This window comes from Heptranchias perlo, chromosome 38 (assembly GCF_035084215.1).
Source record: "Heptranchias perlo isolate sHepPer1 chromosome 38, sHepPer1.hap1, whole genome shotgun sequence".
NCBI classification, from domain to species: Eukaryota; Metazoa; Chordata; class Chondrichthyes; order Hexanchiformes; family Hexanchidae; genus Heptranchias; species Heptranchias perlo.
This window is the reverse complement of record NC_090362.1, coordinates 19,037,445-19,051,204: the sequence shown is the minus strand read 5'-3', so window position 1 is coordinate 19,051,204 and position 13,760 is coordinate 19,037,445. Positions and strand designations below refer to the sequence as shown.

Genomic DNA, 13,760 nt, shown 5'->3' with positions numbered 1-13,760 from the left:
GGTTCTGAGGTTGGGCAGGAAGTAAAGGAGACCAAGTGACTACCCAATATTGGGAAAAATGTAACATGCTCGGGAGGAACAGGTGACTTTGGACCTATGGTTCCCAGAGCTCTCCACCACTGGGGTTATCCTCATGTCATGTCTGGGTCTGTTGTGGGCTAATTGATAGAGATTGATTGCTATGATTAGTCAACAACTCCATTATTATTGTATCACGTGACTATCAGGATGGTAGGAGGTGAACTAGATGGATTTTGGTCTTTTTTCGACTAGTAATTCCTATGTTCCTATGAAAAGACAGGACAAGACTTGACAGGGACTTGAAGGTGACCTCTTCACTTGGTTGAAGAGCTTAATTCAATGGTAGAATGTTTAGCTTTACATATACATTGGATGCCATGACATTGCGGAGAGTTACTTTATGAGAAAACAGAAAATAAAATACACAACAAAGTGCAGGTGCCAATGTAGGTGATCAAATAATAAAGAGCTGACTTTGATCAACTAGATCCACTCCAGTCAAAGATCTAGGTGACATTGATGCCTTAAGTACATATGGCCACTTCAAGCACAGAGAAAAAATGGGGGTCACTGCCCTTTTAAGGCACCAGGACAAAGAAGGAAAAAACATTTATATAGCACCTTTCACTACCTCAGGACGTCCCAAAACGTTTTACAGCCAATGAAGTACTTGTTGAAGTGTAGACACTGTTGTAATTTAGCAAACGTGGCAGACAATTTGCCCACAGCAAGGTTCCACAAACAGCAATGAGGTAATGACCAGATAATCTGTTTTTAGTGATGTTGGTTGAGAAATAAATGTTGGCCAGGACACTGGGGAGGACTCCGCTGCTCTTCTTCAAAACAGTGCCATGGGATCTTTTACATTGACCTCAGAGGGCAGACGGGGCCTCAGTTTAAAGTCTCATCCAAAAGGCAGCAGTGCAGCATTCCCTCAGTCTTGCACTGGAATGTCAGCCTAGATTGTATGCTCAAGTCTCTGGAGCAGGACTTAAATTCATAGCTGTCTGACTCAGAGGCGAGAGTACTAGCCACTGAGACATGGCTGACACCATAAAACAAGTGTTAGCACAGTTTGCAGAACCCCCTATATCATTTCTTGTTTACTAACCTTTTCATTGTTTATTTCAGATTTGAAAAGCAACTTCACACCTAATTTTCAGAGATGACCTACACTTAACAGCTGCTGGCTGAGTCACTCTCAGAGCAAACACTCTTATGGCCACATCTTCACAGTGGCTGTCTGCACTGGCAAACACTATGAATGTGTGCTGGGCTCTTTCACTGTCTGACAGAGCTGACGGAGGGGAAAATAATAGCATTTTTCAGGAGAACTTCCATCACAATCACTTCAACAATACTTGGGATTACACAGTTAAAGGAGAGCAGGCTGTAATTTAAAGTTTTCATTTAGTCCTGGGCAAAGATAAGAAATTGAAAAGAAATCATTTCACTGCTGACAGTCTATTTTCATTTTGCTTCATAAAGGTCTCTCTGTGCCAGTGTAGCCCATAGAAGGGGGATTGTAGGTGCTATTGTGATTGTGTTTCTGAACCTACAAGGACTACAATGATTAGCTGATCAATCGACTTTAAACTGTAGTCGATTAACACTTTTATGGTTCAGTAATTACAAAAGAAGACAGAAAATAAAATGAATGGTTATTATAAATGACACTTTCAAAAGAGTCTGCTCTCTCTTTGAGCAGGTTGGCATATTGGTAACCTGATCATCCATTGGTGCAGAATTATAAGTTGGGAAGTGTGTGATTGGAATTCCAGATCACCTTTGCTAGCTTCCGAAATATCCCGGGACTGCACTCCGCTAGACAGGACAATGGGGTAGTGCAGTCAGGAAGTTTTTATCCCTGCGACATCAGGAGTCAAAAGCCAGAATATCCAGGACTGACCTCAGATAGGCTGGGAGAGTATCTCAGTCATGAAGATAGATCTTGTATTTATATAGTGTCTTTCACAATGTCCCAAAACACTTTACAGCCAATGTTGTAATGTAGGAAACACAGCAGCCAATTTGCACTCAGCAAGATCATCTGTTTTAGTGGTGTTGTTTGAGGGACAAGCATTGGCCAGGACACCAGGGAGAACTCCCCTACTTCAAGATAGTGAGAGGGCAGACAGAGCCTTGGTGTAACACCTCATCTGAAAGACAGCACGTTTCCAACAGATGCAGCTCTCCCTCATGTCCCTGGAGTGGGACTTGAACACATGACATTCTAACTCAGATGGTTAGGAGTGTAACCCTCTGAGCCACAGCTGACACCTCACTGAGGACCCAATCTTGGTTGTGCTTTTGTCGGGAGGTGTGGAGCAGAGGCTGGACTTTTGCCAATAGGGGACGAACCAAGAGAAAAATCAATGGGTTGATCACAACAGGCACATCTCACACTTCTTCCAGCCACTGCTTTGAAAGCAACACTAGCAACAAGGTTTTATAAAAAGATTGTTTTGCTCAGATTAGCTATCTCTAACTTGCAGCGAGCAAAATGGGCAAACTCCCATGATTGATAGAACATGAAGATAGAACTTGCATTGATACAGCACCTTTCATGACCTCAGGATGTCCCAAAGCGCTTTACAGCAATGAAGAACTTTTGAAGTGTAGTCACTGTTGTAATGTTGGAAACGCAGCAGTGTGATAATGACCAGATAATCTGTTTTTCAGCGTTGTTGGTTGAGGGATAAATATTGGCCGGGTCACCGGGGAGAACTCCCCTGCTCTTCTTTGAATAGTGCCATGGAATCTTTTACAGCCACCTCAGAGGGCAGCCGGGGCCTCGGTTTAACGTCTCATCCAAAAGACCGCACTTTCAACAGTGCAGCACTCCCTCAGTACTGCACTCGAGTATCAGCCTTGATTTTGTGCTCAAATCTCTGGAGTGAGGACTTTGAACACACAACCTTCTGAGTCAGAAGCAAGAGTGCTACCAACTGAGCCACAGTTGACACCTTTAAGACATCTTTGGCAAAGTGGCTTCAGTGGACACAGTCAGGTATTTCTGGGGTGGAGACCTCCTGGGGCAGATGAGCATCAAAGGTTTTCCCTAGTAATGTCAGTGCCCACCACCCCATGCTAGAATCGTGGCCTGCGGAATGTTCGCCCCTACATGTGAAGGACTTTGCAACATTTCAGAGAAACAAATGAGGAACTGTGTGAAATGAAGCCTTTTTCTCCTCTCCTCCTCTGCTGAAGGCACTGAGTCCTTCCGGGGATAACGTGACATGAGCACAGGGCACCAGCACCTTACCTGAGCATGATCCTTGGCACGAGTGTAGAAACTATTCAATTGTGGACACAATACGGCTGAGCCTCATCCTTTCCCACCCAGTGTCCACTTTCAGCAAGGGTCATTGGATAAAGATCAGAGCTGGAACTGTGGAGAATTTTCCTTCCCTAACCCAGGGGTGCTAAGGCCATTTATAATATCTCTACTGTGATTCTGGATTAGATAAGTTGAGCACAGGCCAGGGACTGAACACGAGACCTTCCTGGTCTCAGCTACTCACTGGACAAACTCACCGAGCCTTTGAGAAAGCCTTCCTTACATACTTTTGAACTTATGAATGAAATGCACTATGCCTTGGGATAGTGAGCCATGGGATGCACAGTACGTTCTGCAATCTCAGCATCGCTGTCAGATCAGGGTACCAGGCAGAAGCCAGTGCCACTCCGAATCGATCCACCAAGGGGTATGAGAGAATGGCCCTGTGCGTGCTACCCATGACTTTCTGTCCCTCTTTATGAGGAGTCACCCCTTCTGAAGCCACAGCTGATGTTCGGAAGTGGCCATGTCGGGGAATTGTCGGTACAAAGCTACACCCTGTGACATTGTAACATCTTGAGACAACACTCAAAACTAACATATAAAGAAATATTATATAAGGTTTTACTAGGGGCCATAAATATAAGATAGTCACGAATAAATCCAATAGGGAATTCAGGAGAAACTTCTTTACCCAGGGAGTGGTTAGAATGTGGAACTCGCTACCACAAGGAGTAGTTGAGGCGAATAACATAGATGAATTTAAGGGGAAGCTAGATAAACACACGAGGGAGAAAGGAATAGAAGAATATGCTGATTGGGTGAGATGAAGTAGGGAGGGAAGAGGCTCGTTTGTAGCATAAACACCGGCATGGACCTGTTGGGCTGAATGGCCTGTTTCTGAGCTGAACATTCTATGTAATTCTATGTAGGACATTAGAATGAGGTTTCTAGTCACCCAGACATATAGAAGCCTAACTGAATTCTCAACAGCCTTGTTTTGAAAGGTCCAGTGAAAATGTAAGGAGTCTATCGTGCCCCTAGTTTGTTAATTCAGTCTACCACCTAATGAATTTGGATTTTTCGGAAATTAATTGGTACAAACCAACATCAAAGGACCCAACTCTGGGAAAACCACAATGGTCTCCTCCCATCACCGGAGGTTTGCAGACCAGGACTCTGGGTTAGCAGGATTTTTTTGCTTCAATCAGTTCCAGTCAGACAGGATGAAAGCATCCTTTGAAATTTCAACAGCTCAAAAGCAACTCTGCCCTTTTCTCTGCGTTCAAAAGTTAACATTTAAAAAAAAACAAAGCTTGACACAAATTCTTGACAGGTTCTCAATCGTTCAGCAAGTCTGAAGGACATTTTCATTTTTCTCGGCAGGGGGTGGAGTATGAACTTTTTAAAACACTGAATAATTTGTGGAATTAAAATACTCTGTTTGCTTGGCAGATGATTGCCCTAGAGGGGTTAAAAATACAGGTTGGGACCACAATAAGAGCTGGACTTCCTGAATAATGGGATGGTCAAAATAGCAGGATTTGGTATAATTGTGATTTCAAAACAAGACTTGAAAAAGGCAGTCAACTTAGTCGGGTCGACAAATTCGAGGCACATGCAACTTGTGAGGCAGGATCTTGGAATTTAAGAGCACAGAAGTAGGCTACTTGACTTACTCTTTCCTGTTCAGGCTCTCTGAAAGAGTTATCCATTTAGTACTGTTGCCCTGCCCTTTCCCCATGCCATTTTAGAGTTTTCTTTTAAAAAATATTTATCCACTTCCCTTTTAAAAACTATTATGGATTCTGCTTCCATCACTCTTCCTGATAAGAAGCTCCATTTTCTAACAATCCACTGGGTGTAAAAACAATCTCCTAACTTCTTCCTTCACTCTTTTAGCGATGATGTTAAATTTAACCCCTCTAGTTACCAACTCACCGACCTGCGGAAATAGTTTTTTCCCCAATTTACTTTATCGAAACACCTCATAATTTTGTACACCTCTGTCAGATTCCACTGTGTGAGCAGACACCATAGTTCCAGAGAGAAAGACCAGGGTGGGAAAGAGAGTGAGGGAGAGTGGAAATGAGATAAGTGCCAGAAGTATGGAGGAAGTAGTAATGGCAAAGTAGAGTTCCTGCTCACCTATCTCCTTGGTTGGTGGCACATTGTGAGGGGGAAACATAAAGAAAGAACGTGCACTTATATCATGCCTTTCACAACCTCAGGACATCCCAAAGTGTTTTATAGCCAATGAAGTATTTTTGAAGTGTAGTCACTGGAAAAATGGCAGCCAATTGTGCACAGCAAGGTACCACAAACAGCAATGTGTTATTGACCAGATAATCTTTGCGTTTAGTTGTTGGCTGAGGAATTAATGTTGGCCAGGATACCAGAAGAACTCCCTGCTCTTCTTTGAATAGTGCTGTGGGATCTTCTACATCCACCTGAGAGGGCAGAAAGACCTCAGTTTAATGTTTTATCAGAAAGACGGCGCCTCTGACAGTGCAGCACTCCCTCAGTACTACACAAAAGTGCCAGCCTAGGTTAGTCTCTGGTGTGCGGGCTTGAACCTACAATCTTCTGATTCAGAATTGAGCATGCTACCACTGAGTCAAGGCCGACACTTTGAAACATGAAGCAGTTCCAGACGTGGTTATAAATGGCAGCCCTGAAAAACCGAGTATCTCAATTCTTGCCATGATATGGTTTATTTAACGTGTTATATTCACATTTTATTAATTTACTGCTACGCACACAGGTCTGGTACTGAAAGTACAACAAATAGTGAAATGTGCATCTACGAATGGGGTCTCGACTCCAAGTTAATAGCTGTTATAATTCCGATAGACCATTGCAGTTCTTCACAATGATAAATCTCTGTTGCCATGGCAAACTACAATTACTATAAAGAAACACTAACTTATATTGGCAGCTAAAATATTTCACAAAGTGCCATAAACACCCATCTCACTGAACAAACTGGAGTCTTTCCCATGACTCCTGGCCTGATGGTATCCTCATTCACCTGCCTCACAACGGAAATGGCCTCCTTCAATCGAAAGAAAAATTACATTTCTCATTGATATTTTCATCACTAAAGGGACAGTTGCATTCATTCACAGTCGCTGTGGGTTAATTCCACTACGATCTTGGGAACAGCTGAAAGACATCAGACTGGGGCCAACTCAATGAAACAAAGAGGAACAAGATCAAATTCCTGGGGTACTAGAAGAAAGGAAAGTTCTAGCAACTCTCACAGATTTTTTTTTTGTTGAGTGCTATAGGCTCTGGTTTCTTAATCTCATTAAAAATTTCCCAAATTTGCATTTATATAGCGCCTTTAATGTAGAAATATGTCCCAAGGTGCTTCACAGATTGGCCTCAGTACCTTACGCTACAGAGGAGAAAAAAAATCAGCCATGATTTTTCACTCTTGATTTGAGTGATCGAGTAAGCAGTGAGGAGAAGAGGATTCGAAGCCAAAGGAGGAGAGATTTGGAGGAGTGAGCAGATGCTTGGTCAAAGTGATGGGTTTTAAGGAGGGTTTTAAAGAAGGAGAGAGAAGTGAGGAGGCAGAGGGAATCCCATTTGCATGTCCTGGGAGTTATTATGGCAATCGTGAGTTATTCGTGAGATTGTGTGGCAAGTGAGGGGAGTCGGAGACTGGATGGGTGAGGCTGGATGGACCAGATGGTCTTTCCCAGACTTTCTCTTTCATCTCATCAACCAGAATAACAGCAACTTGCATTTTGCCATATAAATTGCCATAACTTCCCATTTAAACATTGTGGCTACAAGAGCAGGTCAGAGGCTGGGTATTCTGCAGCGAGTGACTCACCTCCTGACTCCCAAAAGCCTTTCCACCATCTACAAGGCACAAGTCAGGAGTGTGATGGAATACTCTCCACTTGCCTGGATGAGTGCAGCTCCAACAACACTCAAGAAGCTCGACACCATCCAAGATAAAGCAGCCCGCTTGATTGGCACCCCATCCATCACCCTAAACATTCACTCCCTTCACCACCGGCACACAGTGGCTGCAGTGTGTACCATCCACAGGATGCACTGCAGCAACTCGCCAAGGCTTCTTCGACAGCACCTCCCAAACCCGCGACCTCTACCACCTAGAAGGACAAGAGCAGCAGGCGCATCGGAACAACACCACCTGCACGTTCCCCTCCAAGTCACACACCATCCCGACTTGGAAATATATCGCCGTTCCTTCATCGTTGCTGGGTCAAAATCCTGGAACTCCCTTCCTAACAGCACTGTGGGAGAACCGTCACCACACGGACTGCAGCGGTTCAAGAAGGCGGCTCACCACCACCTTCTCAAAGGCAATTAGGGATGGGCAATAAATGCCGGCCTCGCCAGTGACGCCCACATCCCATGAACGAATAATTTTTAAAAATTATACCGCCTTTAATGTAGAAATACATCGCAAGGCGCTTCACAGAGGCGTAATCAGACAAAAATGGCTGTCAAGATAAAGGAGATATTAGGCAGAGTGACCCTGATGAAAGAGATGGGTTTTAAGAAGGATCTTAAAGGAGGAGAGGGAGGTGGAGAGGTTTAGGGAGGAAATTTCAGAGTGTGGGCCCTAAACAGCTGGAGACATGGTATAAAATAGACAACCTTTCACTTCTTTCTGCCTATGCGCTATAGAAAGTACATTTTAACACAAAGCTGCAGATCCCAGAACAAAAATAAGACACAATTTACAAATGTAAATTCTAAAGACAGCCAAGCGATTGTCTTCAGTGTCCCTGAGCTGGGGGAATCAGCCAGGATTCTCACTCCTCACCGCTACCTAGTGACCCTTGGTGTAAAAGATGGAGCCGTGGACATTGGGGTGGGGACGGACTAAGGTCAGCTGTGATGCCCTCCATGACCAAATAACTTATCATCATGCAAAACTGCACTCCAACGCCTTCAGGGAGCAAAACAGCAAAGCAACCGTACTCAAAACACAAGAAGAAAAATAGGTTGGAAAACCAAAAAAGCAAACCTTAAGTGTTTTTCAGTATAATCCGGGGGAAATGGGAGACAGATTTATTCGAGGGAGTTTTGCCCGATATGCTGAGAAATTCAGATCGATCTTTCTAACTTTGCAGCATTTTTCAGCCATCTGATTTTGCCAGGAGCTAACTGCGCAATTTTAGCTTAAAGTGCTGCAGTGCGAGGCATCAAAATGGACACTGACTTTCTGAACAGACGTTTAGCAGCTCCCGATATTTGTTCAGCATCATTGCTGGAGACAAACAAATATCTGCACAGAAGTGGCGCCTCTCTCTCTCTCTTTCTCTCTCTCTCTTTCTTTCTCTCTCTCTCTCTCTCTGCCTTCCCAGTGCGTTTCAAGGATTCCGCCTGCGGGGTTCGAGTGATTCCTCTTTTAAGTTATTTTTTTAAAAAGAAAAATAAGCTGGGATTGAGCTAAATGCCAGGGTCTGTGCATCAGTGTGGAGTCTGATACCGAGTGACACAGCAGGACTCGCCTGAACTATGTGTTTCCACAAATCTACGCTAATCAAATCTGATGGGGCAGCAACTCAAACTCTGACCAGAGGACTGCTTTCAATCACCGTGTTTACATTTTTCTCCCCTCATAGAGCACTGAGCTGGAGAATCATATTATTGTTAAAGCTTTTTCTTTCAATTTACATTGGGATCTCCTGTGATATTGCTCATGGGTAGTCTGCACTCACCATTGCTTCTTATTGCGGAGATAATGACGAAAGCTACCCGTTCTTGCAAACGATGCGTGCTTTGCTCGCCGATTCCAATACTCCCCTGGCTGGCCTCCCAACTTGCACCCTCCGTCAACTTGAGCTCATCCAAAACTCTGCTGCCGGTATTCTAACTCGAACTAAGTCCCGTTCACCCATCACCCCTGTGCTCGTTGACCTGCATTGGCTCCAGTCTCAATTTTAGAATTCTCATCCTTGTTTTCAAATCCCTCCTTGACCTCGCCCCCTCCCTATCTCTGTAACCTCCTCCAGCCCTACAACCCTCCGAGATTTCTACGCTCCTCCAAATCTGGCCTCTTGCGCATCCCCGATTTTCTTCGCTCCACCATTGGCGGCCGTGCCTTCGGCTGCCTAGGCCCTAAGCTCTGTAATTCCTTCCCTAAACCTCTCTGCCTCTCTACACCTCTCTCCTCCTTTAAGACGCTCCTTAAAATCTATCTTGGTGACCAAGCACCTGTCCTAGTATCTCCTTATGTGGCTCAGTGTCAAATTTTGTTTGATAATCGCTCCTGTGAAGCGCCTCGGGACGTTTTACCACGTTAAAGGCACCAAATAAATGCAAGTTGTTGTTGTGACATGTTTTTAATGGATTGAAAGTTTTGTAGTAGAGATCGAGAGTGATGTGGGGAACAATTTAGCAGCATCATTATTATTCTTTCACCTCTGGTACGTGTCCGAATCCAGCCCAGACTGATGGAATAGAAGTCTCCTCTTTCTGCCACTTGTAAGGTCCTATATGAAACAAGGCAGTCTTAACACAGCTAATAGAAGGCACAGGCTCCAAACCCCACTAGTCTCGTGCAGAGAAGCCTCAAAAGATGGCTGATGGGAGGAAATGCAAGTGCTCCACCAGTGCAGCTGGAGTTGATCTTCTGAGGTTGAGTTTAACGCACATTGGGATAGACTTTTGACTTTGTGTGATAGTGTAAAACGGGGGCTAGTGAGTCGACAGCCCGTTTTACATCCTTCCGCATTGACTTAAAATGAAATAAAAATGGGAAGAGATGTAAACCAGGCTGCCGACTTGCTATCACCCGTTTTATACTATCGCACAAAGTCAAGATCTACCCCACTGATTTTGGAACTTTACCATGTGTCAAACCCACTTGGCTTGGGAGTGCTTAATGTTAATGCAGAAGAAGTGGGAAAGCATTCTACACACTGGCACTGATATCTCTCATCGTGATGAACACATTCACTAAAAATATAAAAGTCAAGAAGAATAATTCTGACTTTGGGTGATAGTGTAAATCAGGTGAGATCGTTAGCAGGCAGCTGATTCGATATTGCCTGTTTTACACTCATGCCCAAAGTCAAAATTACCTCCAAGTACAAGGCAACTGTGAAGGACTGCAGCTTCGATTAGGGTGACTCCCACCCCACACACCCAGTCCCTTTACAATCCCCAGGGTCAGGTACCAATAAGTCTGTTTACCTCTCATGCATTGCTTTGGAAATGGAGTCAAGCTATTGGGAATGGAAACATACCATTTCCCGCAGATACACAGCTGAGCGAGAGATCTAGGAGCAGCTTGGCCAATTTAAATTAATTAAAAACACAGAGAGAGAGAGAGAGAGATGTGCAATGTGGGTAAGGGGCATATTGCCAGGTTTGATTTCCCACACGGTGAACTTATAACCTTGATTGTGGTATCAGATGGAAATAGTGAACAGAGGGAAGGAGGAAAATAAATCAGAGAACAAAGAATCACTCTGCTGCCTTCAATTCCACACCAGAGTGTAGTTTGATTCTTCCTGTTTAATTATTTTTTTCCCTTATTGGCCCTCGATTTTTTTTCTGGTTTATTTTGCCTTTCCCAGGAGATTACATGGCTGTGCGTTTGTGTGTGTGTGTGTGTGTGTGTGTGGAGAGGGGGGGATTTGGGGGGAATGGGGTGGGGGTTAGGATGTGTATAGTCATGAGACTCTGGCCATCAGGAGTGCGGCGCGGACTTGATGGATCAGCTGGACTTTTCCTGCCCGTTATTTCTTATGTTCTTGCTACTGTCTCATTTTTCCAGTTCTTTGCCTGGGCTCAAACAGGAGGTGGTTAAGTATCGAGTACTGCAGATATAAGAGCATTAGAAAGCCAGTGTAGGCCATCCATCCAAACAAGCCTTCTCCTTCAAAAGTCCACATACAATCTAATGTATAATGGAATCTATCCCATCCCATTTCATTGTCCAAGGGAACCTTCTGTTAAAAAAAACTCCTTGATCTCCAAAAGCAATCAAGCAAAACTCCAAAAGATTCACTCATCCCTACAATTCAAACCCAGCCTATTGTAGTTATTAATTCCCGCCCCCGCCCCCCCGACCCCAAATCCAGCTACAGAGGACATTCGTGCCTCATGAGACATTTGTCCATCTCAGTCGATAGCTATCCCTAAAGGGATAACTGATTGACAGATAGCCATACGCTAGAGCATCTATTGAGGGCATCTTCACATCAGATCACACTGCCCTCGATGTATAGTGCTCAGCCAAATTGTATTTACAAACGCTGTAACTGAGTATGTATTTGGAAGGAACATGGTCCCAATTATCAAGTGGCTTTGGTTGTGCTCCAGCGCATGCATTGAGCTAAAGCCTTTACTCCAGGACAACGGCACAGCAGAACCTAACCGGCAAAAATCAGTGTGATTTTTAAAAATATGATCCACACATTCAAGATGGATTGCCCTGAAGGCCACAATGCTTTATTTATGCTCGGGAACAGATCGACAATCTCTTCGAAAAATAAGCTAGTGAAGGAAGATTTCTCTTGTGAAAACGTTCCTCGCTAGGTTAAGTTTTATTTTTCTGAGAGAGAGATTAACCAGAGGAGCAGGATTCCAGAGGAGCTCGTGGGGGCTGGCCTTTCAGTTTTCATTTGTTCTTGGCATGTGGGCAACATTGGAAAGGCAGCATTTATTGCTCATCTCTTTTCTTGAGGGCATTAAGAGTCAGCCGCATATTGTGGTAACTCGAGTCACATGTAAGCCAGACTGGGCAGTGGTGAATAGTCCCAACAGCAATATCCAGGCTATCACCCCAAAAAGTCAGGTTTGATCCTTCAAGAAATTTGAATAGTCTGATACAGATATTTGTTTTGAAATTCATAGAGGGTGCCCTCCCTACACTGTCAGGGAATTGAATGCCAAAGATGAGTAGATCCTGCCTAGATCACCAGGGAATCAGATACAATACACATATACTCCCAGACTGACAGAGAATAATATACAATGCACATATACTTCCAGACTGTCAGAGAATAATAGACAATGCACATATACTCCCAGACTGTCAGAGAATAATATACAATGCACATATACTCCCAGACTGTCAGAGAATAATATACAATGCACATATACTCCCAGACTGTCAGAGAATAATATACAATGCACATATACTTCCAGATTGACAAGGAATCACACACCTCACATATATGCACAGGGAATCAGAAAGTGCACATATAACTTCAGAAGACCCAGAGAATCAGACATTTTTGTAGACCAACAGGAAGTTAAACACTGTATGCATATTTTGCTCCCTCCCAGACTAACAGGGAGTCAGCTCCTGTGGACCAAAACCCCAGACTGACATTTACAGATAGACCCTGCTTACCACCACTATCCCCAGTCAGAACGCGGAGAATGGGCCATTGGGCACAGGGAACCTTTGACCTTTTTCAAAAATCAAAATGTTCACATACACTCTCCTCCAACCCCACCCAACCCCCACCCCACCAACACCCCCCTACCCCACCCCCCCACCCCACCAACCCCCACCCCCCACCCCACCAACACCCCCCTACCCCACCCCCCCACCCCACCAACACCCCCCTACCCCACCCCCCCACCCCACCAACCCCCACCCCCCCACCCCACCAACACCCCCCTACCCCACCCCCCCACCCCACCAACACCCCCCTACCCCACCCCCCCACCCCACCAACACCCCCCTACCCCACCCCCCCCCACCCCACCAACCCCCACCCCCCCACCCCACCACCTAACCAGACATAATTTAAAAGATGCTGCCTTGATTATAGGGAAAGCAGATGAATGCACATTAAACCCCTTCCTCCCATGAACACTGGGGAATCAACCACTTTATACATGTACTCTTCTGGACCACCCAAGTTTCATCCATTTTGACCCCAGACCACCATGGAATTAGACACTGCATCCATTCCCTCCCCCCCTCCCTCCCTTATAGGAAAGCAGATTCAAGAAGGCGGCTCACCACCACCTTCTCGAGGGCAATTAGGGATGGGCAATAAATGCCGGCCTTGCCAGCGACGCCCACATCCCGTGAACGAATAAAAAAAAAAGACATATGGATACAAACCTCTCTGAGGATACCAGGTAACGACATACTCCAAAAATGATCCCCCCCACAATCTCAGCACCTTCTACACCCAAATCTAGATGTTCTGAAATGCTCCAAAACATTGGACTTTGGCCCCAATTTGAATTGATGAGGATTGGGAGATCAGTCCTGCTCCGATCCCTGATTATGTATTCCCTTTACACATGAGTGCTTTTGTATAGACTTGTGGCTGCTGCTTTACAAACTGGTGTCGAATGCAATTTGTCATAGTTTTTCTTATAAAAACACCATTGAAAAATATTTTATGTGTCACTAAATTAAATCAGAGCAGTAAAAAGGGCATCGTGCCTAAAAGCATTCCTTACGGTTTTTTTTCTCTTCTGCTCTAAATGA

At 44.6% G+C, this 13,760-nt stretch overlaps 1 protein-coding gene across 50 annotated transcripts in view; it reads right to left on the bottom strand.

Moving 5' to 3' along the window:
- The window catches only part of LOC137304833 (CUGBP Elav-like family member 4), a 580,712-nt gene that overhangs the window by 102,325 nt on the left and 464,627 nt on the right, over positions 1–13,760 (bottom strand). For 10 of the 50 annotated variants that reach the window (XM_067973601.1, XM_067973620.1, XM_067973603.1 and 7 more), the window contains exon 5: positions 321–338. The exons of the other annotated variants lie outside the window; for them this stretch is intronic. In XM_067973601.1, the coding sequence (XP_067829702.1) occupies positions 321–338 (18 nt within the window). The remainder of the gene's footprint in view (positions 1–320; positions 339–13,760) is intronic. 50 annotated transcript variants of the gene reach the window in all.